This window comes from Alternaria triticimaculans, assembly GCF_023758025.1.
Source record: "Alternaria triticimaculans strain BMP 0046 chromosome Unknown scaffold_1, whole genome shotgun sequence".
Taxonomy (NCBI): Eukaryota; Fungi; Ascomycota; class Dothideomycetes; order Pleosporales; family Pleosporaceae; genus Alternaria; species Alternaria triticimaculans.
The window spans coordinates 907,005-931,568 of record NW_026055958.1 but is presented as its reverse complement, the minus strand read 5'-3'; the positions used below and the strand labels follow the sequence as shown (position 1 = coordinate 931,568).

The 24,564-nt window shown below is 53.2% G+C and overlaps 6 protein-coding genes across 6 annotated transcripts; 2 read left to right on the top strand and 4 right to left on the bottom strand.

The window, feature by feature from the left end:
• Positions 1-520: 520 nt before the first annotated feature.
• On the top strand, positions 521-2,941 carry J4E78_000338 (uncharacterized protein; the record flags this gene model as incomplete). Its single annotated transcript, XM_049361003.1, has 1 exon — positions 521-2,941. The coding sequence occupies one exon, from the start codon at positions 521-523 to the stop codon at positions 2,939-2,941; it is 2,421 nt and encodes an 806-aa protein (XP_049226286.1).
• Positions 2,942-3,223: 282 nt separating this feature from the next.
• On the bottom strand, positions 3,224-4,333 carry J4E78_000337 (uncharacterized protein; the record flags this gene model as incomplete). Its single annotated transcript, XM_049361002.1, has 1 exon — positions 3,224-4,333. One exon carries the CDS (start codon positions 4,331-4,333, stop codon positions 3,224-3,226), a length of 1,110 nt encoding a protein of 369 aa, XP_049226285.1.
• Positions 4,334-5,948: 1,615 nt separating this feature from the next.
• J4E78_000336 (uncharacterized protein) lies at positions 5,949-7,315 on the bottom strand (the record flags this gene model as incomplete). The annotated part of the gene is made up of 4 exons (XM_049361001.1): positions 5,949-6,157; positions 6,217-6,603; positions 6,655-7,108; positions 7,166-7,315. The coding sequence occupies 4 exons, from the start codon at positions 7,313-7,315 to the stop codon at positions 5,949-5,951; spliced, it is 1,200 nt and encodes a 399-aa protein (XP_049226284.1).
• Positions 7,316-9,662: 2,347 nt separating this feature from the next.
• J4E78_000335 (uncharacterized protein) lies at positions 9,663-13,164 on the bottom strand (the record flags this gene model as incomplete). The annotated part of the gene is made up of 3 exons (XM_049361000.1): positions 9,663-10,409; positions 10,459-11,078; positions 11,316-13,164. 3 exons carry the CDS (start codon positions 13,162-13,164, stop codon positions 9,663-9,665), a joined length of 3,216 nt encoding a protein of 1,071 aa, XP_049226283.1.
• Positions 13,165-16,678: 3,514 nt separating this feature from the next.
• Positions 16,679-20,754, top strand: J4E78_000334 (uncharacterized protein; the record flags this gene model as incomplete). Its single annotated transcript, XM_049360999.1, has 7 exons — positions 16,679-16,891; positions 16,944-17,163; positions 17,211-17,439; positions 17,488-18,364; positions 18,415-18,670; positions 19,395-19,534; positions 19,597-20,754. 7 exons carry the CDS (start codon positions 16,679-16,681, stop codon positions 20,752-20,754), a joined length of 3,093 nt encoding a protein of 1,030 aa, XP_049226282.1.
• Positions 20,755-21,384: 630 nt separating this feature from the next.
• J4E78_000333 (uncharacterized protein) lies at positions 21,385-23,943 on the bottom strand (the record flags this gene model as incomplete). The annotated part of the gene is made up of 4 exons (XM_049360998.1): positions 21,385-21,752; positions 21,805-23,410; positions 23,457-23,850; positions 23,939-23,943. The coding sequence occupies 4 exons, from the start codon at positions 23,941-23,943 to the stop codon at positions 21,385-21,387; spliced, it is 2,373 nt and encodes a 790-aa protein (XP_049226281.1).
• Positions 23,944-24,564: the final 621 nt, after the last annotated feature.

The window sequence follows — 24,564 nt, the reverse complement described above, 5'->3', positions numbered from 1 at the left end:
ATGCCCGCAGATGACCAACCTGTATCATGGCCTCATTTCAAGTACTTGCGGCAGTGCTAATAAAAAAACAACTGACATAACATTGTCGAGGTTGCCACCTCTTCACAATACCTTCGCGTCACGAAGCCACAGCACATTGTTGTGTCAACACCTATTACGTCTCAAGATGACACTGTAGGCAATGTCAGCGCACTGTCAAAAGCTGCGTTGCTGTTTACAAACATGTCTAGATCCAGGCCAGACTACAAAGGTCTTACTTCGCTCTCGACGGGCAGCAGCTGCCATCCACTTCAGACCTTACTGGCCCTCCTGGTGAGTGCTTTAGAGGTATTTTCGCCGAATCATGTGCAAATCATGCAGAATTCCTGGGGTTGCTCATCAAGAAGTCCGACATGATAAGTCTACTTCGTTCTCAGCGCCAAAAGACGACGCGGCAAAAGAACAAGCTATCAACACTCCTCCAACGACTTTCCAGTCATGGTTATTTGGTGTACTCAGCGGAGGTCAAGATTCCTGGATCATGAACTACATGAACTCGGAGTTCTATGATATTGCCCGAAATGCCATCAAAGAGCGCACTGGAGGTCGAGATGTCCAGATCTTGATCATGACATGTGCCGCTCTCAATGCTGCTCGTGTACAGCTTCCAGTCATACTGAGCGCGCTTTTGAATCAGGTAAAGCCACAGGTCACTAGTTCTATTACCATTAGTGGTTATGACAGTGTGCTTTGTGGCGGTTTGCTGACTCTAGCGCGCGAAAAGGCTGAAGAAAGCCGGAAGCTTCGACGTTTTCGCGGAGAGCATCAACTCCGTGCGGTTACAGGCGAGCTTTCGCTTATCGCTGGAGAGACAGCAGGATCCTTCTGGCACAAAGGCAGGCAGTTTATGCTCGAAATTCAGCGCTCTGGCACTGCAGAAAAATCAGAGCTTGAACGGTTGCGCACCAATGACTTTTTCACAAGCCTTCCCGATCCTTCGGGATCCATCACCGTTCGATGTTGGGGACACAGTCGACAGCCTATCACAGAGCTGTTTGAGGATGTTCAAAAGCAGGTTTTGGAAAGCACAGAATTGACCGTAGTCGAAATGGGAGCGCATGGAGACAAGAAGTCTAAGCGCAACAAGCGTCCTCTGTCCTCTATCGATCTTGACCCAAAGATGATGCAGGATATTACCCAGGACATCGAGATGTTCTTCCATAAAGACTCCCAAGCTTGGTATGAGAACAGCGGTCGACCCTACCGACATGGTTACCTTTTCGCAGGCCCACCAGGTACTGGTAAATCGTCGCTGTTGGCTGGGATTGCCTCGCACATGAATGTGCCCCTGTATATCATCAACTTACAAGGCATGGATGACTATGATCTAAGGGAAGCTTTCAGTCGAGTTCCTTTCCGGAGCTGCATTGGCCTTGAGGATATCGATTGCGTCGGCGTCGATGTCGGTAACCGAGGCGCACAAAATTCAGATACGCAACTCGGACCTAATTCTCAGTCGTTAGGTTCTGGAGACACTGAAGAGAAGCCCGAAATGAATGCGCTGGAGACCATGCTGGCACAATTCATGGAAAAACAAAGTGTCGCAAACTACAGGGTGCTCGATCAAGTCAAAGCTATAAAAGCGGCTACTCTAGAAGTCCTAGGTGAGCCTGAAGACTTCGCTAACGCAACCGATCCGAAGAAGACAACGAAGCCCTCTGAGATCACGGATCCTACACCCAAATCAGTAACCCTTTCGGGCTTGCTTAATGTCATTGATGGTGTCAATGCCACTGAAGGGAGAATAATTATCATGACGACAAACCACCCAGAGAAGCTTGATCCAGCACTGTATCGCGCTGGTCGTGTAGAGCGCAAGTTCGACATCTCCTACGCAAGCAAAGCCAGCTCAATCATGACCTTCAAGCGCCTCTTTGATCACGACGTCTGTAAACGATACACCTCAGAAGCTATCCATCGTTTCGCTTTAGCCTTCCAGGCCCAGTTCCCGAGCAAGTCGCGTATCACTACTGCAGAGCTTGCCAAATACTGCGGTCAGTATCGTGGAAGACCGGACATTGCTGTCCGCGAATTTGCTGACTGGTTACAGCGCGGGGCGGAGAAGTTCTCATGTCCTGTTGACTACGCTAATCTGATTGATGAGGAGGGTATCTACAACGTTCCAGAGCCCTTTGATGATGAGCTCCTACAGGTCAGCGCGGATGATCTGGTGGATCCTATCACAGCCGTAGCATCCGGCATTGAGGTAGCTGCGAAGATACAAGGAGATCACCGAAAGTTGGGATTCTGGAACCCTTTCAAAGCCATCAATACTTGGCTCTTGGACTCTGGAGACCACACTGACATTGGGTCTGTCGAGGCTTCACTATCAGGTGTCGACACCTGTACAGAGCATATTATCGAGCTTTCAGCTGACCCACTGCATAACCGATCACTCCTAGAGCTACGGCACACCGACACTGAAACATGTCATATCGGAGAGCCCTTCCCGGAGCCCCTCGCGTTCGGTATAACATTCGACCCTCTAGATCCGTCGCTGGACGGTCGGAACGCACAAATCTCCGAAAACCGCATCGGCCCTGGTCTTGCGACGCCACCGCTGAGATTCTCGTCAGCACTTTACCACTCACCAATATACGACTCATTTCCAGAGTGCGAAGACAGCGAGTGTAGTGATGATACTGAGCCTCTGCTGAAAAGCTATGTCTCGACTGTTGAAGCTTCCTCAATTTCGTCAAACGAGTCGACCTGGGATGAAGCGCATCATAATCAGGCTAGTCCTATTCGCTCGGTGGCCTCAGTCAAGTTCTCGGAGCCAGGGAAATTGGCGCTAGCATCGCCTCGTCCCATCGTTACAGACTCGGTTGCGTCTGAACACGAGCGCCATGATTCTGCTGTCGAAGACTCCGATACTGACGAGTTCGACACTGCAGAAGAGTAGCCTAGGCTACATAGTGAGCGACTGAAGAATCTGGTCGGTCACATAGTTCCTAGTAAAGGGGGTGAGTCTAGTCCCTCAAGCCGGATAATTGCACAGTGAGCTCAGGTCAGGCAACTGGATAGTATGTGTGGAAAGATTCAACATTAGTGAAATCTAACAGTATTAAATGTAAATACATAGCATTCTCATACATTCGTGTCATTAAAGGAAACAAAGTAAAAGTCTATTGGTATCAAAGAAACTCGTAACAACCGCATGCACAAGAGGACACGCAGTCTCGGGTTATTGCCAAGGCTGGCTATCGTATCGTCCGTTATATTGAATGTGGTCTGACGACGCCGACGACGTACTCCCTTGAGTATTGTGAGCCGCCGAGTGTGCCAGTATTTCCTCCTTGCTCCCCGCGAAGCTAATCTTATCGTCACTGTCCTTGCGACTATGGCTCTGGACCGTGAACTCTGTTGTTTTGATAACGGTCGAGGGGAGCTGGTCGTTGTTTGCTTTTCCGCTGGTAACGTGTACCTCCCATTGTTCCTGGTGCTCCGTGTTTGTGGCTAAAACGGAACGTTGATGTCCCGTTCCTCGAACCGTTCCTAGCGCTACGGCCGCTGACCTGTTTCCTCCGTTGCTGTACGAGCTAGCACATCCACTCCGAGCGTTCCGAGTCAGGGCGACGAGGCGGTTAAGGATGCTGAATTCGAGCTTCAGCTTGATGCTGTACACGAGCGGCTTCCACGATGTCTGGATCTCGAACATATCCGCGAATTCGAGGCCTAGGATACTGAAGTCCAGGAGGATGACGAGCAAGTTGACGAAGATGAGGTGTTGGAGTAGGCTTTTCGTGCCGAAGTTTCCAATCGTACGTTCCATACGGAGGAGCTTCGTCGTCTCGTATACGTAGAGGCCGGAGATGATGAGTTCCTGGGCGATGAAGACACTGAGTTGGATCTTTTCGTAGATCTGGTAGGGCTGTACGAAGGGTGTGGGGTTGTCGGAATTGTTTCCGTAGACCAGGACGATGATGGGTATGTGGAGCCATATGGCGTTGGTAATGATCATAACCAGGACGGCTTTCAATTTCTTCCTATTGTGCATCACGATGTGTAGTCGCGAGTAAAGCACAACAGACTGTCCGGTGATCATCGCACACCATCCTACCAGGATGAATGTGGCGTAAATGTTCTTTTGCGGAATATTTGCGAGGTGCATGAGCGTGTAGCCGATGGCGTTGAAGACGATGCCCCATGTCGATATGGTGAAGCTCCAGAAGTAGAGCCCGCTCCGTCTCTTGAACAAGGTGAAAATGTAGACATTAAGTTCGAGGAAGTTGTAAAGTGCTATGCTCAGGAAGACGGCCGCAATGGTCTTGGAGACCACGATGTCGACTGCCATCGTGAGGCAAGAGAATGTGTGAGGAAAAAGCAGTCAACGAAGCGAAAGGTGGAGTTTGAAAGCGGATCTGGGGATCGCCTCCACAAGACTTGTTCAGCGTCCAGCTAGGTTCGGTGTAACCGGGGTATCGCCATGAATGGGTAATCTGAACCTTCCCATGCTACCTATCTCGATTTCAGCCGTACTGAGCCGCAACCGCAGGGGCTTTACGACATACCGATCCTGGTCCACGCGGAAACCGACCCAGCAAATCCCTCACACTGACAGTCTGTTTCGTCCGGGGAGGGCGGAAGACATCTCATGAGACCCTCCTTTGCTTGGCGACACATCATGTTCGCTTGCGTGAAAGCCCCCATTGGTGGGAGTTGAATGGGATTCAAGCCACGCTAGCTTGAATCGCAATCAGATATCGGTCCGTTCCTGCTAATCCTCAACGCGATGTCAGGTTGCGATTCGCTCCTGTAGCCTTGTCAGCTTCCCGTAGCTAGCATGTCCCCGTCCAATTCTATTTTCCTTGAAAGGCCCCTTGGCTTTACGATCAAGCATCGTATGATGATCTGGACCGTATTATCTGTAAGATATTGCCATGGGTATTACAACGGCCAGCAGCCGATGAACCTCTGACCCCTTCACATCTCGCGTTCGGATACTATACGTGAGGCCTGGATGATCTCGGTACCATCGTCGGTGCCTCTTCTTGTCCATGCACAGTCGATGGAAGGTTCTCCGGATCGACAAAAAAGGAAACACAGGGCTAGAAGCTTCATGCGCTTCTTCGACCCCTACTAACGGACGATACCAATACTTGGTTCCCGGTGTCATGTAGAAAGCGCGTCGGTTTGATACCTCCTGCTTGGACCTCTTCGCTTGCAGCGTACGTGATTTAAAGTTTGAAGTACCTGCAGTATGGGGGAAGTGCGGTTCAGAGCTTCTAGTTTCTGTGACCATGTGCCAAGCAGACGGCGTGCTGTTCAGTCGCTGAGCCACGCGGCACGAACAAAATGCGGTCTTTGCATCATTTGATCAGTGAAAGATCTGCGCACTTAGAAATCGTGTGAATTGTATTCCAGCAGCGTTGCATCATGAGACCCAACTGGCTCAGGTGCCCAAGAGGAGGCAGTGCTGTATCGCTTCGTGTTTTGTCTGGTGTCGAAGTGGCGTTTAGCAATGTGCAGGAGCCGGAGGCTACCTTTCCCTGGGGTCCGGGGTTGCGCCGACTGAAAGTGGCGGCCCTTTTCTCGGGACTCGTGGACTTAGCTTCCCCTTATGTTAGGCCTGAAGGTCACGTGCGGGCTCGCGAACCTGCGCATTGGACTCCAACACCCGAGGGCCAATAGATAATTAGTGGATGTTTAGTGAACGCCACCATGCAACAGCGGCCTGCAGGCGAACTCTGGCCTCGGGAAGGCGAACCTGATGAAGAATACACCGAACGCAGGTACTAGCACGTTGCATCTTTCAATCCTCTTGGGCAGCATTGTCACTTGGGCAGTGTTCAATCTCTGGCATTATGCAGCTCTGATATTTCAAATTACATTATTTGTCTATTTGTGCGGTACAACACATTATGGTATACGTTCAGTAATTTAGACAGCGACATTGACGGATTCGTCGATCACTGAATGGGTGCTCCAGAGGCGCCCAAGGTCGCGTAGAATAGCTTGGTCTGACCGGTAATGATCATCCGTCCTTCTCCCGCAAACTTGAAGTTGGCTGCTGTCGTACCCGTGTAGATCTTTCCAATGAGCTTGCCCGAAGGGTTGTAGACCCATACACCATCTCCGGCACCAGTGTAAACACGGCCCATAGAGTCGGTGTGTACACCTGTCGTGGAACGTTAGCGATTGCATTTTCAAGGTTGCATGTCCACGTGCGAAACTTACCATCAGGGATACCAACGGGAAGGTAGGCGAAGGTCTTGCGGTTGCTAAAAGTACCATCCGCACAGACGTCGAACGAGTAGACCGACGCGGGGGCAGTGAAGTTGTAACCGTAGAAACCCATTGCAATACCAGTGTCGGCGACGTACGCCTTCCTGCCATCGGGCGACATGGTGATTCCGTTGGGGTGGCCGAAATCATCAGCAACAACGGTTAGCGCACCCGTGTCAAAGTTGTATCGGTACACCTGCTCCCTAATAGCGGGTACGGGACGGAAATCCTGGAGGTATCCGTAGAGTGTGTCGGTGAAGTAAAGATCGCCATTTGTTGGGTTGACGACCAAATCGTTCAGCGAGTTGAACTGACGACCGAAGTAGTTGTTCACAAGAGCTAGGATGGTTAGTGTCACTATTTGTTTCTGGGTGAGATTGGGATACTCACTGGTGGTGTTGTACGGTGGCAGAGGGTTCATCATGTACAATGCCGATGGCACGTTGTCACCTTGACCTTCACCGGCGAAGATGATGTTGCCCTTGTAGTTGGTACCGCCATTAGGGTTGATAACCTGGGGGTTTGCGGTGTCGACGACAGTGACAGGTGCTGCCTCTAGGGATCCATTCCTAACTTTCTCGGCATCCGAAAGACTGATCTTTTGAATGATGGAAGACTTGTTCAGTCCGGTACCCGCAGCCTTCGCACCAGCGTTCTGGACGAAGAACACCTCCTCTGTCGGAGGGTACCACGTAACAGCCTCGTGGAAGAGCGGGTCCGACTCTGAGGTTGCGATGGTGGTCAACGAAGGGTTCTCGCCGATGACGTCGTAGAATTCCTCGTCATAAATGTGGAAAGGCTTCTCTAGAAGAGAATCGGCAGTCACACTTGGCCAAACGAAAAGCTATGTCTTTGTTAGATCATGTCGAGCTTCATGAGGCTGTAGAGATGAAAAACGTACCGATGTCGCATTGGCTCCAGAAGGTGGCGGGACTGTCTCCAAGACATTGAAGCTCTTCTGGTCAACGACCTGTGCAGACTCAGGTACAGTCCGCGCGAAAGCACAGCCAACTGCTGCGCTAGCAGCCAGGAAGACGGATGTAGATGGCATCTTGAGGAGAGATTGACCGACTGTACATCTCCAAATCGCGGAGAGTGCCCCATTATATGAAGCAGCTGTCCGGATAAACCCTTGACCGTTCTCGTCCCGGCAAAGAGAATATTAGATTATCTCGGCAGAACCCATAAAGCGGCATTTTCGTCATCATGCGGCTCGCTGGTAAACCATTTGCGGCATGGCATGGTGGAAGAGGGCCGATGGCGTTCAATTAGCCCAGGGTTAGAGAGGCCGGCGATGAGGCTAAGCGCAATGACCCCGTGGGGTTGGAAGGTGCCCAGGTGTCGGCATATCGCGACCCCGCCCTTGGAGTCGCGCAACGGATTTCAATTGCGTCAGAGGAAGCACGATCATGACTATTGACGAAGAACCTTTCGCTCATTGGATCATTCTTCAATACCGAAAGTTTGTTGCGCGCAACTTGTAGGCTAAATTATCGCACGGTACTTCGAATGCGCTTGTCGTATGTTCCTTGCTTCCCGATGCACACCAAGCCGCTGTGCCTTCTTGGCACAACAGTTTGACCGGTCGGGGTTACTCGACCCGCTACCCGTTACCGACGTGCTTTGGACAATGCACCAGAAGCCTAGATTCACCTTTTCGTATCCAAGGCCACGGGCGGAGATACATTGCCGCATGGGGTTGCCGCAGAATTGGAGACTCCTGGTCAATATGCCCATGTCCCTATATCTCCCAAAAAGCTTAGCCTTTTCTTATCGATACATCCCAGGTAAAATAGCTACGGATACTATGTGATCGGCCGTTCACGTGCAGATTTGACCGTAGGATTCAGCACTGTCGACATGCAAGTGCCTCCACGCCTTCTAGATCCTGAAATTCCAAGCTTCGGGCAGTCATTGTCAGCTCACAAACATTGGTCGAAGAGCTAGCTCATCACTTTTGTCACTTAGCCCAGGAGGTAAGCACGCTTTCCGTGTCACTCGAATCAAGAAAGCCCCTCACGGCTTTTGCCCGTCCGAGACTACGATGCCCTACTTAGGTACTTTGCTTCTGATTATAGAGGGAAGACGTAGTTCTACCGATGCGAATGAGAGGGAACAGCGTGATTGAACTCCAGCATAAGTCAACTTCAAATTGACTTCCAAAGACCAAAGAGGAGAGCCGAAAAAGTGCTTGAAAAGCAAGTCTATCAAGAAGGAGCTTACACGTCTCTCCCAATAGTCAGCTTATCTTCGGCGCCGGACACCAGAATATCTCGTCAAGTCAACCCAAGTGTGTCTTCCATACTAAAGTCGTAAGCATACGCGCATAGCCACGTTTGCTATGGCACGCGAGCCCTATATTACCGGCACTTCTAAGAATGCCAATAGAATTTCCTGACAAGCTATCCCTTCATACGCCATGCACAAGGCATGACATGACCGCACTTACAGAGAGGAATCAGTGGCTAGTCTGTCTGTCATTACGGTGGCCTTGTATTTCCCGTGGAAGTAAGGATCATCCTTGTCGTATGTTCGGTATTTGAACAATTGTCTTGATACATACACAGCACCAATACCCAGTGTAAGCCAAGGACGGAAGCCCAGTCTTGCGAAAGGGACTAAAACACGTGGCCTCCTCTCGCACCCTCCATCTTCCTCCATGGGCTGGAATAGACGCAATGGCAGTACAGTTTCAGCATATCACATCACATCACAAGTCGCAAGAAAAGCCCAATGATTGGGTCATGAAGTCGTGAGTGATATTGCTCTTTCAACATTACCCTTCCATGTCCGCCGTCCCCACCGCCGTAACCCAACCGGCCCCAAGAGACCCAGCCTCCGCAACTCCACTCAGAACCCCCTACGTTGATACAGTAAAGCCGTACCAGTCATTCAATACGAAAAGAGAAGAAGACAAGGAAGAAGAACGCCAATCCCCATTCGCGCTATTTTCCAGCTGCGAAGGTATCCTCGTGGGGGGATGCATATGCAACGCACAAACTCCAAGATAATGGCCAAACCCAAAACCTGCCCGAAAAAGGGACAACCTTGTTACCCCAAGATATCGTGGCCGTAACGTTCAGAAGCTCGTAATAAAAACAGTGGCGAGAAAACAAAGGAAAAGTATAAAACAAAAAACAGGCGACTCGTCGTAGAGTGAGTCGTGAAGCATCAGAAGTGCTTTTCCCTTTTTTCGATCTCAAAACGCCAGATCGTCAGAATAGTGTACAAGGGTGATGTTGATGATGATGATGATGTCGAGGTACCACAGTATCGCAGGACATTCGGAAAATGGCTGCAGATGCACGTCGTAACCAAGACAGTGTTTGTGCGGAGTAAACGGAGCGGAGTAGTAACAAGAGAGCAATAGTGAATGATGAGTAGCCTCGAGCAAGCACTTAGCTCATATCCATCATATCCTCGAAGAGGCCGTCCTGGTGTTCATCGGCGTAAGTGGCAAGGACTTCATCGCTGGGTCCGAAATTGCCTTCGTAGATGGTGGCACCAGCGCGGCGTCTTGACTCAACCCATCGGCAACCGTAGCATTGAAGGACTTGCTCGGCAGTTGGTCGCATGTCGGGGTCTCGGTTCAGCATGGCGTAGACGACGTGGTCCATCGAGTTAGGGTCGTTGCGCTGCACCATGAATGAAGGTGCACGGGCCAGCTCCTCCTCAGGGTTAGAGGCTGGCTTGACTGTAATGGACGCCATTGAGTCTTCTGCGGCGTCCGACATGAGGAAGCCATCCATAGAAGGCCTCGCTGGCTCAGAGACCGGGTCGCCATGGGAGTCCCGACTAAGTGTGCTGCTGTCGGCGCTCCAAGTCAGACTGGGAAGCACGTTCTCGAACTCGCCCGATCGTAGCTTTTGCCAGTAGTCGCCGTTCTCAGGAATTACGCAGTTGCCGGCAATTTCGGCCAGCATCATGCCAAGGGCAAAGACGTCGGCAGGCTTATCGAACCGACCAGAGAGTTGCTCGGGTGCAAGGTAGTGGCGGTCGCCTTCGCCATCAATACCAGCTGGAGCTGGCCACTGACTCGCTAAACCGAAGTCGGCAATCTTCAGTCCACCCTCAAAGTCGATGAGGATGTTAGCAGGCTTAAGGTCGAGATGGATGTAGCCAGCATCGTGAATGGATTTGAGACCCTGCAAAAGGATTAGCGGTGTTGTGAACAAAGACTATAATTAGACATACCATCAGAAGTTCGAGCAGGATCTTCCAGATGCGGAAGTCATCGAGACGGCTATTAAAGCCAACGGTGTCGAGGTATTTCCTCAAGTTACCGCCCTCGCAATACTCGGTCTGGATGTATAGGTGTTGGTCAAATTCCCAGTGGGTCTTGATGTCCAACACGTGCTCGTGGCCCTGGAGAGCGTAGAGGATGTCGACCTCACGCATCTTCTTCTGACGGTCTCCTGCGCCAATGTAGGCCTTCTTCGACTTCTTTACAACCCATACTTGGCTGCCGGCGGGCGACCTCAGCGGCGAGACCTTGACCGGCTGACTCACACGGTACACTGTAGAGAATTCGCCCTCTCCGCCATCGAGAGGCTTGATCTCATGGAATCGTTCACTCAAGGACTCATCCACGTCGTTCTTTGTTAGACCGATGGGGATGGCTCCTTGGACACTTCCAAAGAAGCCGGAGTCACGTGGCGTTGTCGGTGTGGCGGGCGCAAAGGAGCCAAAGCTGCTGTTGAAAGGGAACGATCCCCGTCGGTTACCGGAGATCGACAGCTTGCTCGCATCAAGAGGGGCGAAAGACTCGTGCGCGGGAGTCTGTGGTGATGGTGCGCCAAAGAGGCTTCCAGCTGCTGTAGAATGTTTAGTATTGCTCTCGCTATCCGATGACTGGAGAGATGTGCGGGCAACCCCCCGCGAAAGAGACAGAGGGCGAGCCAAAGTATTGGCTTGCCGCAGCAGTCGACTCCTATTCGCGTTGAGGGCATATGCGGAGGGGGACTTATTAACCGTTGACTCAGACTCAGCGTCCTCTGACGAGCTGTCTTCATCCGGAAAAGTCACTGAATCTATACGAGATGTGTACTTACTCGTTGGCCGACCATCATTGTCGGGTACTGCAAATGTGTCTTGACCAATGGAAGGGCGCGAGCGGAACGTCTTACGTCGCAGGCTGCTCTCCTTTGAACGACGGCTGGACCCATGACTGGGCTTGGTCGGTGTGGGTGGCATGTCATCCGCGCTGGATTGACTGTCGCCCATCCGGTTCGCTGTCGGTGATTGTGTGTCCGGCTGGACATCCTCATCGTTATCTCCGTCGATACTCACAAAGCTGCCTCGGCGTTGCATGGTACCGCTCATACCACCGAAGATGCTTGGTCGACTGCCGAAAGCCTCTGTTGAAAACTTGGATACGTTTGCACTGAACGGTGTGCTAGGCGTGCCGAACTGATGTTGCGGGCGAGCTTCATTGCCAAAGAGACTGCCACTCCTCTTGACCAAGGGTGTGTCAAGGTTGACAGTGCGGTCTGCTGCGGCAGGGGGGAAAGACTGGCGCTTGGATGGCGTGTCGGGCATGACATAGATGCCTCCTGCTGCAGGCTCATCCGCATTGCGGTTCTTCTTGGACAGAAGGCCGGTCGAGAAGGCGACAGGTGCCGGTGGCGCAATCTTGAAGGGCGTGTCGAACGAGTCTTGCGTCGACTGCTCGCCATCTGGGGCATGTGGGCGCCCGATACCGATGGGAAGTGAGCGAGAGAAGTGTGGGTTGTTGGGCATCGGAGGCGGGGGGAATGCAGGGCCGCCCCATTGAACGGCTGGAGCCCGGGGAGGAGCCATTGGTGTGCCGCTCAGGCTGGATGAAGCAGAAGATGGTGTATGCGCGTGTGAGAGTGGGTGCGGCTGTGCTGCACCGGCTCCGCGGGGGAATGGCGTTGGCAAGCCCATGCGCCCGGCGTCAAAGGTAGACTTGCGGAAAGGCGTCTGGACGGGCGGTGTTTGGGTGGTTGAGTTGACGGTGCTGTCGAGGGACATGCGGTTGCGCGTCTTGGAGGCAGCCGGCCCAGGCATTGCGAACTCGCCATCGTTGCTCGGCTTCCGCGGGGTGTTGGATCGCTGTGATAGGGTCGACCTGCGCAGTGACGTTGTGCGGCGGACTGGTGATGTAGCACCCGAAATAGGTGAGCTGTTGAAGGAGAAGCCGTTCGTCATGTCGTTGTACAAGCGCGAGCTCTCATCGGCAGAGATGCGCGGTGCGGGGGACGGGTCGAATATGCTCTCGAAGTCGTTTCCGAGGCTCGACACGCCATGCAGGCTCCGGCGCTTTGCCATGGGACTGGATCCGGGCGAACCGCTGAGGTTCATCAGTCCGTCATTGCGCTTGAGCGGGCTCGACTTTGCTGGTGGCGCGGGCGACAGCTCGGGGCGGCGCGCAAACTCGAACTTGATGGGCTTGTCGTCGACTTCTAGTCGCTTGTCCATGTCCATGGTGTCCGGGGACTCTGCGCTTGGGCGTCGCGCGGGGATGTTTTCTTGGCCGGGCGAGTGTCGCGTAATGAAGGGCGTCGCGTTGCCCACGTCGGAGGTCTCGGCCAAGGCGCGTCGCCGGGGACTCTTGGAGTTGCTGTTGCGCGTGCGCGGCGATGACCGGAAAGGGCCTGAGCGTCGCAAGGAGAACTTCTTCTTGGCCGGTGCAGCTTGCGCTAGTGGTGACTCAGGGAAGTTGGCGATGGGGCTGGTAACCTTGTTCGCCTTGGGAGAGAATGCGCGCGCAATGGCGAGGGGCGAGATGGGAGAGCGGGGCGTGTCGGAGTTGCGGAGCTGGAAGCGCGACTGTTTGGAGGGTGAGCGCGACAGAGAGCGGCGGAGCTCCTGGAGGTGGGAGAAGTGGGTGCTGTCGAGTCGATAGCTGTGGGGTCCGGTTGGTGAGGGAAAGTGCATGGTGCCACATTCGCGACTGGGCGAATATCCGTAATCCATGGCTCGCGTAGTGGGAGCCGTCTGGAGTGAGTCGGGATGTTTTGGGATGAGACGGGCAGATGGCGGGCGGCGATGTCTCCCGTGACGTGTTGACGTGATTTAGGCAGGCGCAGAGGGCATGGAGATGAGTGCAGTCTTCAGTCGATAGCGATGGCGCGGTAGTCCTGCTGGCGCGTGGTGGATGCGGACCGTGGTATGAATGCGTGGAATGTCGTCGGCAGGCGCGCGATGGCGTAGTGCTCGATGCTGGCCGGGTTCCGTGATTCCACCTTCAACAAGCAACGGCCGAAGTCCGGTGGTGCTCCATGCAAGGCCTGGTGATGGAGGGTCCTGGTGGGGAAAGGATGGCTGGAGGTGGAGAGAGCGTGTTGATGTTGACGGCGTGTCGGAGGGTGATTTGCTGTGTCGTGTACTGGGGAAGCGAGGGCGCAGGCGTCGCGTGTTTACCTCCGCACGTTAGGCAAGTATAGTCGCAACACACGGCAGGCGCGTCACAACGCGATGATGCAATGGCGAGGGGAGAGTGCAAGCGATCGAGCGATGGAGAGACCCTTCTTGCGCTCGATAGCGATCGGCTGGGAATGCAGTGGTATATGAGAAGAGACGCGTTCTCTCATGTGCAGGGTGTCTTTTCGCCGGGCGTGTGGCAGGAAAGTTGGGGCGTCGGGGCCCGTGCGTCCCAACCCGCCTCTTACTTCGTGACGCCCTGCAGCGAAGCCCGTTAGCCCTGCCTGCCAATCGAATCCACGTCTGCAGCACAAAGTGAAGCAGTCATAGAGGCGACCCGAGTAGGCTCTGCAAATTTAGAACACGTAAAGCTCCACCGCTGCCAGCTCTCTGCACGTCTGTTGCACTGTGAGGCGCTGCTGCGGAGCTCTTGCCACGTTCAGGTGTGCGTGTTTACATGCCGTGTTTGTTGATCAACAAGCAGAATCAAAACAACACCAAATCCTCGCCACCACCGCATCTTCCCCAACCACAGTATCGGCACCAGGGCGCTCGAACCACGCGTCGACCTATCCCCCCTTCTATGCCCAAATTAGCAAATCTTATCGTCTTCATGCCATCGGGTGGCCGAGTCGCGCGGAATAGGGGCTCCAGCTTTGCGCCCGCCTGCCACCAGTTCGGCGGCCCGCGTCACAATCTTAGCCCTCCCCATTATGATTGCCTCTGCAGCTCGCCTGCAGCCTCCCTATCGATTGCACGCATCTTCGCCTATTCAGCTATCGATAGGCTTTGCGAGTCGTAGGAAACATCTGCTTGTCCATATTGCTTTGCCTGCAGTTTCAGCTGACTGCCTGAGCAAAGTTTATGGGTGTCGTCATCAGGACCCTTCCAGCTGATTCTGAGTATTGCCCAAGACGCGTCTTCGCGTTGTTTGCGTCAACAGCGCCGTACAACCGGACTCCCCTCCCTGGCTCGACTTTGTCCGATCGCACAGCTTGCCGCGATCGAGGGTTTTGCTCATGATGTTTGGCCTGCACCTAGCCATCCGTCCATCCCCATGGCGTCGGGATCGAGGAATTTGGTTACACATGACGTAGTCTTGTGATCTCCCCCCAGCTTTCGATGTGAGAGCCATCCCGTGAACGCTGAGCGGATGGGCTATCGATATGATACGCGCTAAAACCTCACAAGGGCTGTTGGTAAGTGGTTTTAGGAGGCGGACCGTGTGCCGCTCGATAGTCTCTTCGAGGGAAGCGTGCTCACGAGGCCTTCTTCGAGGCCACGCTTCGTGATGGTTGCAACTACTTCACCACTAATCTCCGGGAAGGTGCGGTAACGGATCGTACCTGCTTCATCGATCAGACGTAAAAGCACGTGGGCATCGTCCGTCACGCGGCAAGATCATCGCGTCATCGTGAAAAACAACTTCCCAATACCGCGAATTCGCAAATCTGCCTCATGTGGCCGCATCTGCGACCTCATTGTTATTCCACTAGAAAGATCCCCGCTAGCCTACCGTTCAACATACAGTACTGCAGGAACGCGCTCTGGATGCCATGTTTTCCTGTTTCATCATCGCCGTACCTGCCTTAGCCTCTCGCACGCTTCCCCCTTCTACGTCCACATTGATAGTCATCTATCGTTACTACCTTCCGACATCGGGATTACCCCATGCCCTCAATCTAGTAGGAAGTTCACAGAGTGGTCTGTGGAATGAACCTGAACACGCCTGAACACAAGATTTGCTGCAGCCTGCATCTTGACCAGTTCCGCAAGACGCGACATTGCATCGACAGAGTTTGGCTCGGTATTCAAAGGAGAAACGCGCTATGGGCATACAGCGACATGTCTTGCAGCCAGCCTTAGCCGCACCTGCAGCGGGCATCAGCCTTATGATACCCCAAGTTTGATGTTTCAACGCGTGTTTCAGGTTCGCTACTTCGTGGCTCTGATTATTGTCAAGGCCATGTGGCTTGTCGCCCTGTTCAGTCACTGTGGTAACATCTGCTGGACTGTCGCCCTGTCTATGATTCCCATGGTAACTATTTCTAGTCGTCTCACTAGACTTGATGATATTGCGGGGAGATGAGTTGGCTTTTCAACAGGAGGTTCTCGGGGCCAGCATCACGACCGTGGATGGACGGCCACAAGGTAAGAATTTACGTCAAAAATTCAGCAATCAAGGTTTCACCCAGGAGTCTGTCTAAGAAAACTCACATTGCTTGCGCGTCAGAAAGCGGAGAAGAGAGTATCGGTTGGACTTGGGCCGAATAGTAGAAGCCCAACATCGACAGCTGTCAAGAGTGGCGAACACAGGGTCCTCCCGTGCCAGCATTTTGGGATTCACAGGGTCTGGAGATGATCTGTTCCCACTGTTCATCCCGTCGCTAAGGTGACGCAAGATGTGCTGCCGTAGATGCCCAATGCTGCGCGTCTTTGTCGTATTGCGCATATTGCGGCCACTAGAAGATCCTTGGGGGCTATATTCGGGCATGGACCGTGTGAATTGTCCCCTTATCGTGGAATCTTCGGGTAGAGTCTTGATGACGACGAAGCTCTGCTCGGACATCTTCCAGTAAGTCAGATAAGAAGTACTGTGGTGTTGGTAAAGCCCGACACCGTGTGTTGTAATTTGTAACACAGTTTGACCCAAGGTTGCATTACAGATACTACCACGAACTTTGTTGAAAATCTGGAATAGTTGACAACTGCTATGGCTGTCTCGTGTTTCAGATCGAAATGACGAGAACCTGTCTAGCATTTGTCGCATGCGGGGTGAAAGGATGAATTGATACACGTGCGATGCCTGCAACGCTGTGGGCACCATGTCTACAGTAGTATGTATTTCTAACGCATTCATGACCACAGAAGAGTGCAGCGGTGATGTGAGGTATGAGTCCCCATAGCCGGATGGAAAAACTTTGTTCCCGTGGGTTGCCAGTCAATGGCGGGGTGAGTCAAATCAAAAAGTTGGCGGGGCATATATCTCGTCGCGCAGCCCACACGAGCACCACCGAACATCGCAACAATGGCCGACGAACAAGCTGCACAACAGCCACCGGCTGCCGAGACCAAGGACTTGCACACCGACCCAGTCACCGGCGAGAAAATCTCCAAGAGTGAACTGAAGCGTCGCCAGAAGCAGCGCGAGAAGGACGAGAAGAAGAAGGAGAAGGAGGCGTCGCTACCTGCGCGGCCCAAGAAGGAGAAGAAGGACGATGTCGAGGAATTGAACCCAAACGTGCGCATCGAACTTGCCTCTTTCAACTGATCTGGTTACTCACCAACTGCAGCAATATTTCGAGATCCGGTCTAATAAGATCAACGCTCTCCGCGCCTCCAAGCAACCCAACCCGTACCCGCACAAGTTCCACACCAACTACAAGCTCGCCGACTATGTTCGCGACTACTCGCACCTCAAGAAGGGAGAGACTGAGCCCGACAAGGAGATTCGCATCGGTCTCCGCGTCATGACACAGCGCTCTGCCTCCAACGCGCTGCACTTCTACGTTTGTGCGTACATCGGATACAACAATACTTTCATAGCTGATAACATCCAGGCAAGGCTGAGGGTGTCAACATCCAGGTCATGTGTCAATTGCAGGAAGCCAAGGCAGACGTACCCTTCGAGAAGCAGCATGAGAACATCCAGCGAGGAGACATCATCGGCGTCATCGGATACCCAGGTCGCACCAGCCCCAAGAAGGGTGGTGAGGGTGAGCTAAGTATCTTCGCGCGCGAGGTGATCCTTCTCACACCCTGCTTGAGGATGTTGCCGACGGAGCACTTGTGAGTTCAGCTCAAAACTTTAGCGATGGTGATACTTACATAGTACAGTGGTTACAAGGACCAGGAGCAACGTCACCGTAACCGATTCCTCGATCTCATCATGAACGACTCAACACGCAACACCTTCATCACTCGGAGCAGGATTATCAAGGCTGTTCGCAAGTACCTCGACGAACGGGACTTTCTGGAAGTTCAGACGCCTATGATGAACAAGATTGCTGGTGGTGCGACTGCGCGACCATTCAAGACATACCACAACGAACTCGACATGGAGCTTTACATGCGTATCGCACCCGAGCTATACCTCAAGGAGCTTGTAGTTGGAGGTCTGGAGAGGGTATACGAGATCGGCCGTCAATTCCGTAACGAGGGTATCGATCTTACCCACAACCCCGAGTTCACCACCTGCGAATTCTACATGGCATACGCCGACTACAACGACGTCCTGAACATGACCGAGGAGCTCGTCAGCGAGCTGGTCAAGGAGGTCACAGGCGGATACGAGACCGTCTACCACACTCAGAGCGGCGAGGTCTACAACGTCAACTGGGCAAGGCCATGGAGGCGAGTCGAGATGATTCCGGCATTGGAGGAGGCTACCGGCGAGAAGTTCCCACCAGCGGATCAACTACACACTGCCGAGACCAACGAGTTCCTCAAGAATGTACTCAAGAAGGTCAAGGTCGACTGCTCAGAACCTCGCACCAACTCAAGAATGATTGACAAGTTGGTTGGTGAGTTCATCGAGGAGACTGCTATCAACCCTACATTCATTATCGGTCACCCCGAGGTCATGTCGCCACTTGCTAAATACCACCGCGATATTCCTGGTCTCTGCGAACGTTTCGAGGCCTTTGTATGCAAGAAGGAGATCTGCAACGCTTATACTGAGCTTAACGACCCCTTCGATCAGCGTCTGCGATTCGTAAGTTCCAGATACTTGCATTGAGGAGACGCATATTGACATGTACATAGGAAGAGCAAGCGAACCAGAAGGCGGCTGGTGACGACGAAGCACAGCTCATTGACGAGACCTTCTGTCAGTCGCTCGAGTACGGTCTGCCACCCACCGGTGGTTGGGGTATGGGCATCGACCGTCTAGTCATGTTCTTGACCGACCACTACTCCATCAAGGAGGTGCTCACCTTCCCCTTCATGAAGGACATTATCGAGGTCAAGACGCCCGCAGCGGAGGTCGTCGATGTAACGCCCAAGCCCACTGAGGGCATTCGTAAGTCCATCTTAGTCCGATGTAATTGAAGCTTGCTAATGCAATTCAGCACACAAATAGTTTCAACGTAGCATTACTGGCGTATGGGGTGGTTTGGCAAACATAGGAATGGATACGGATCATGAGCCATGTTTCACGAATGTGTCAGATCTAGACAACTGAATATGAAAACATGAATGACTCTGGGACGGACGAAGAAACTCGAATTCCGAGTTGACAGTGTTCTCGCGATGCACCCCAGAGATGTATACCAAGTCACTTTCTGCGAACGCTTTGCTCGGAATACAGAGAATACCTTTGGGTGATTTGCGACGTGAAGGACAACTCCAAGAGGAGAAAGAGCCTTTTCGTATATAATAGGCACTCTCTTGGACAAGTGCAGGCATGGTCGCGTGTTTTATTCGTGATGAGAGACCGGGGCCGATCACTGAGTATAACAAGACAGTGTGATCGCGTGCTGTATGTGGACAATGGGTTTCAGTTTTCGGCTCCCCGCCCGCGGGCCCTGCCGCAACGTTTAATGCCCGAACCGTGAACCGCGACACCATTGCCGCAACATTATCGGCGTACGTGAACTTGTGCCGAGCGGGAGGCCTATGAATAGATTGGCAGCTTATATATGATACTCGAATCGAATACTGATGCATCTTCATCTCAACCGTCCACCTTCCGTCAACGCGTTGCTACATCTCCGGGTACAGATTGCGTCGTACTAAGAAGTTAGATATACACTACATCGAGAGGAAGACTATATCAAATATGGCGGCACCAGGGGGCAAGTTCTTCATCCAGGAGAAGCTGAAGACGCCGGCGAAGCACCACGAGTCTTATGAGCAGCTGTGGGAGACGAAGTGGAAGAAGCCTGTATGTTTATCACCGGCCACTCAGACTACATACATGAAGATCTCACAACTGATTCTCCATAGGCAGAAATGGGCGTCTACCCCTTCATGTTCGGCACAGCCTCCGACTTCGAGCCGATAGTAAAAGAGATGGTATCCAAAGACATGAAAGAGCCCTACAACTGGGACGAATACGCCAAAATCTACTTCCCACAGGCCGAAAAGCTCAAGTCCATAGCCGCAGAAGCCGAGAAGAATGGCGAAAAAGAGAAAGCATCAGAGTACTACCTACGCTCCAGCGCCGTGTACCGCATCAGCCGCTTCCCAGCACCACGCAGCGAAGTCCAACGTGAAGCCTGGAGACTAGGCAAGGAAGTATGCATCAAAGGCCTGGGAATGCGGGAACACCCTGTCCACGAAGTCATGATCCCACACAAACACCGCAACCAAGACGAAGGCGAACACATACCCGTGTACCACCTCGTCCCTGAAAGCGCATCGCAAGAGAACCCCGTACCCACCCTCATCATCTTCACCGGACTAGACGGGTACCGCACCGAACTAGCCGTATGGATGGAAGGCTGGCGCCGTGTCGGCGTCGCAACCATCGTCCTCGAGATACCAGGCACAGGCGACTGTCCAGCCACGGCGTCCGACCCAACGTCTCCAGACCGTCTGTACAGCTCGCTCTTCGACTGGGTAGCCACGCAACCGCGTCTCGACGCAAAGAAAATCGCTATCTGGGCCTTCAGCACAGGCGGCTACTACGCCATGCGCGTGGCGCACAAGCACGCTTCTAAACTCGCGGGCGTTGTCGCCCTCGGCGGCGGCTGCCACCACATGTTCTCCCCCGAATGGCTGGACAATGTAAATCACCTCGAGTATCCCTTCGATCTTGCCAACACACTGGCCTACAAATGGGGCTACGGCAACGACGTCGAGACCTTCAAAAAGGAGGCCATGAGCAAGTTCTCGTTGCTGAACGATGGCACGCTGGATAAGCAGGAGTGTGCGAGGTTACTGCTGGTGAATGGGACTGACGATGAGATTTTCCCGATCGATGACTATTATCTTGCGTTGATGCATGGGGCGCCGAAGGAAGCGCGGTTTGTGCAGGGGTTCAAGCATATGGGGGAGCCGGAGAGCTTTTTTGTTATTATCAAGTGGTTGTATAAGTTATTTGGTTTGCAGGCGGAGGTGGGGACGATCATGGCTACTTTGATGTTCAAGCCGAAGTACTGAGCGGGAAAGTGGATAGCGAAAGATGTTTAATGGGGGATACGAAACCTGGAGAATGCAGATGATGTCTTCTTTTCATTCCATGAACATTCTCAGGCCGGGAAACAACATGTACTTTGTGCGCTCTTGTTTTAGTTTAGGCCAGGCCAACAGAGTTGTCAAAGGCAGACATGATTCCTCTCTCATGTCGTCTTGGTGCAACTGTAGCAGGGAAGGTCTGCCATGAGCTGTGTTCCCGAGTCTTTTGAAAACAGGGAGGAAGACATGAGTCGACCATTGTAAAGTTTTTGGAAAGGAATTGGTGAAAAGAGTGTGAGAGAAGCGACACAGGGCCTCGAGCGAGAGCAATTTATACCCTTCGGCCCTCCGCGGGACAGCACGTGCACACCATCACATCTTCCGGTGTCACTCGTGAAAGCCTGAGGATGGCCATGCTCACTCCGTGCAACGGTTTACAAGACCAGTCAAAAGTACAACAATACCCATTATTATGTACACTTTTATGTACACGTAACGCCAATAATGCATCACTACCATCTTTCCCATCACCTTCGAACCGTCCATCCGTCGTCGTGACAACTTCAAAACGTCGAACCCCATGAGCTATGTATTTATTGCGATACCACAACATCCTCAACCCTTGATATCACCCTTCAACCCACCATCAACACCACCCTTTCCGAACCTGTATCCGAAACTGACGGCTACAGCGCAGAACAATCCGAAGCAGAGCAGCGTAGGTCCCCAGCGATCGTGGTACGTAACCGCTCTCCTTTCCTTGATCTTGTTCACTCTCCACAGGTACAAGCCTGCACTGTAGCACAGCGCAATACAAGCAATGATGGTAAACGCCCAGGCAGCCGCAAAGGCAAGGGGGTCACCGAAGTTGAGCAATGTAGCGGCAATGGAGCCGATGAGGATGGAGAATTCGAGCCAGGAGAGGAAAGTGCGCTCGGTGGCTAGTTGGACTTTAGGTTCGACGCGGACGGGGACGTGAATGCCTGATATCATGTTAGTACGTTTTGGTAGTGTGAGATGATTGGAGGAACTTACGCTTGCCCTTGGGTGCCTTGAACCTCTTGACCTCTCCCTTTTGCTTCCATGAGGGTACACCAAGGGAGAAGCCTCCCTCACCAACGTCGGTGGGAGTTGGCTTGGGGATAACGGTGGCGACTGTCGAAAGCAATGTTGAGCCCACGTTGGTCGCAGTACGTTCTACCCATTTCCGCGCATAGCGGAGACCTCCCTGTTTCTTGGCTGCCTCGTACTCCTCGTCTTCGTCGTCGCTGTCAGAATCGTAGATGGGGTAATCCTCGTCGCGAGTGCGTCCTGCGGCGACACGTTCTTCGATGTCAAGCGCATTGGGATCGTTGCCATTCGTAAGAGTGCCGTAGTCGCGGGTTCTTTCCATCTCGTTCTGCTCCATGACATCCCTCGCCTCGCGCAGCCGCCTTAGTCGATCATCGTCCTCGTTGCCGTTGGCAGCAGGAAGGCCCATGACGGCATCCTCGTCTTCGCTGTCATCGTCATCGAGGTTACCGCTTGTGCTGATGTCGTTGCTCGCTCCGGGGCGCTCGATGCCAAACTTGTGACTAACAGGCTTGCGAATGTCGACGTCCATCTGCGGGTACCAGTATGGGATCAAGTTGATGCGCTTGGGATTCAGCGTGGCTGTGCCGTGGATGTATTTGGAGAACTTGGGCACAGCTTCGACAAGATGGGAAGACGTGAGGTCCCGAATCCACTGCGGTGGCTCTCCTCCAGCTTGTGTCTGAAGCTTGACCTCGAGCACAGCATAAGGGAAGAGCTCCTTGTCCTCCTTAGGCAACTGCTTGAATGGCCAGTCTACACCAATGTCCATGCGACGCCAGTTGTCGCCAGCACGCCTCTTGCCGTCTAGGTTGTCCTCGCGGGTCATGGTAAGCTCCGTGTCGAGGGAGATACGAACGCGAGCATCGCCAGGAAGTTGGAAAGCGGTGCGGTGGTAGAAGGAGCGTGTAACGGGCTCGAGCTTGCGGGTAAGTACGCGGTACTGGATCTCTCGGGCCAGCTGCTCGTCAGAAGCGATATCCTTCTCAGGCCTCTTCTGCTCCCTGCGCTCCTTCTCGAAGATCTGCTCGGGCCTGAGCTCACCGCGGAGGTATGCGTTGACGTTCTTCTCCTTAAGCTTGAAACGCGCCTTGACAGACTCTTCGCCAGTCCAGTCCTCGCGATGCGTCTTACGCTCAATGAAGATAGTGTCGCTCGACATGCCTCCATACCAACGCAGACGTATAGCCTCAGCACCCTCGGTCTTCTTCAGACGGCCCTGGTATAGCTCCCATGTCTCGGTGTTGTCGAAGTAGATGGATGTGATGGCCGAGTCTTCCTCGTTGAACTCTTTGTTGGGGTTGAAAACGAGCACAGGCAAGTGCTTGAGGACGATGAGCTTCAGCTCCAGGATGTTATCCGGGTGCACCCAGTACTTGGTCGTCTGGCGCACAAAGTTCTGTTGCTTTCCTCCGGCGGATGCATCACCCTTGACCGGGTTTCCTCGCGTGCGAACGATATCATAGAGCCTCGAGAGCTTGACTACGTAGGAGTCGTAGTTGTCCTGGAAGAAGGGCTTGCGCTTCAGACGGGCGGCGAAGACGGGCTTGAGGAACCAGCTGGTGTTTTTCTACTATCAATTAGCTCTGGTTCAACGGCAGCTGTGCAATACGTACGTCGTGCTTCTTGATGATCTTCTGGAAGCCCGTGTAGTTGAGCTGCGTGAATTTGGCGAGGTCGTGGACGTCGGCGATGATGTCGCTCAGGTCCTCCTCAAGCAGATCGAAGTCGTCCTCGTAGTTGGCGGCGTTCTGGGGGTCCTGCTGGGCGCGCGCGACGGCATCGTTGACCTCCTTCTCGGACGCTGCTATGCGACGGATTATCTCCTCGGCCTTGACGCGCTGGAACGTGTAGACCTTGTCGAGCTCCTTCTCGAGCTGCTCGACGAAGCTCTGCTCCGACTTCTCATCCCAGATGTGGTGGACGCGTAGAGAATTCTTAAGGCCCTCGTAGTCGATGTAGTAGAAGATCCACTCCTTGTTGAGCGACTGCTTGAGTTGCTGACCGAACCTGGATACGCGCATTAGTTTCCGTTGACATCACCCGCCGTGCGACGATTGGGGGGCGCATGCGCGGGTGCATTGCTGGGATTACGAACCTCATGCTGGGCGAGCTGCGGGCAATTGCAGACTCAAAGGCGTTCAACTGCGCGATTGAATGGGAGTGATAGCAATATGGGCTCGCGGCGGAAGCTTCAGAAGTCGATGCAGGGCCCCAGCGCGCTGAGACCGGGCCCAAGAGTGAAGCTCCCCGCTTGCATGTGCAGGCCTGGTGGGCCTTCGTGTGCTAGTGCCGTCTGGACGAGCCGTAGATGGGTCTGCCGTTGCGCCCAGCCATTTAGAAGGTCCGATGCCACCCACGTGTATACAAACAATGCAGCCAGTGTGTTCCTTCGCTGCAACACGGAGAGAAAAGCTTTACGCCGCTTCCCTGTTGGGTCAGGTCGCTCCTGCGAACTTTGACAGGCATATGCGCCAGAAGCGAATCAAACGTGTGATGACGTTGGTTTCTCGACAACCTACCCTTGCAGCGGTTCATTCCTCGGCGCTGAAAAGCACTCATTACATAGGGGTGGCTTGAAACTTCACTGTTCAGTTCCATGTACATTAAGATAGCAGCTAAAGATCATGGTTGTCTTATTAAGAGCTACACACCTCCAACTCGGAGATGTGCAACACACTCGTTGCTATTCTACAACGACAGAAAACAAAGGACCAAAGGAAA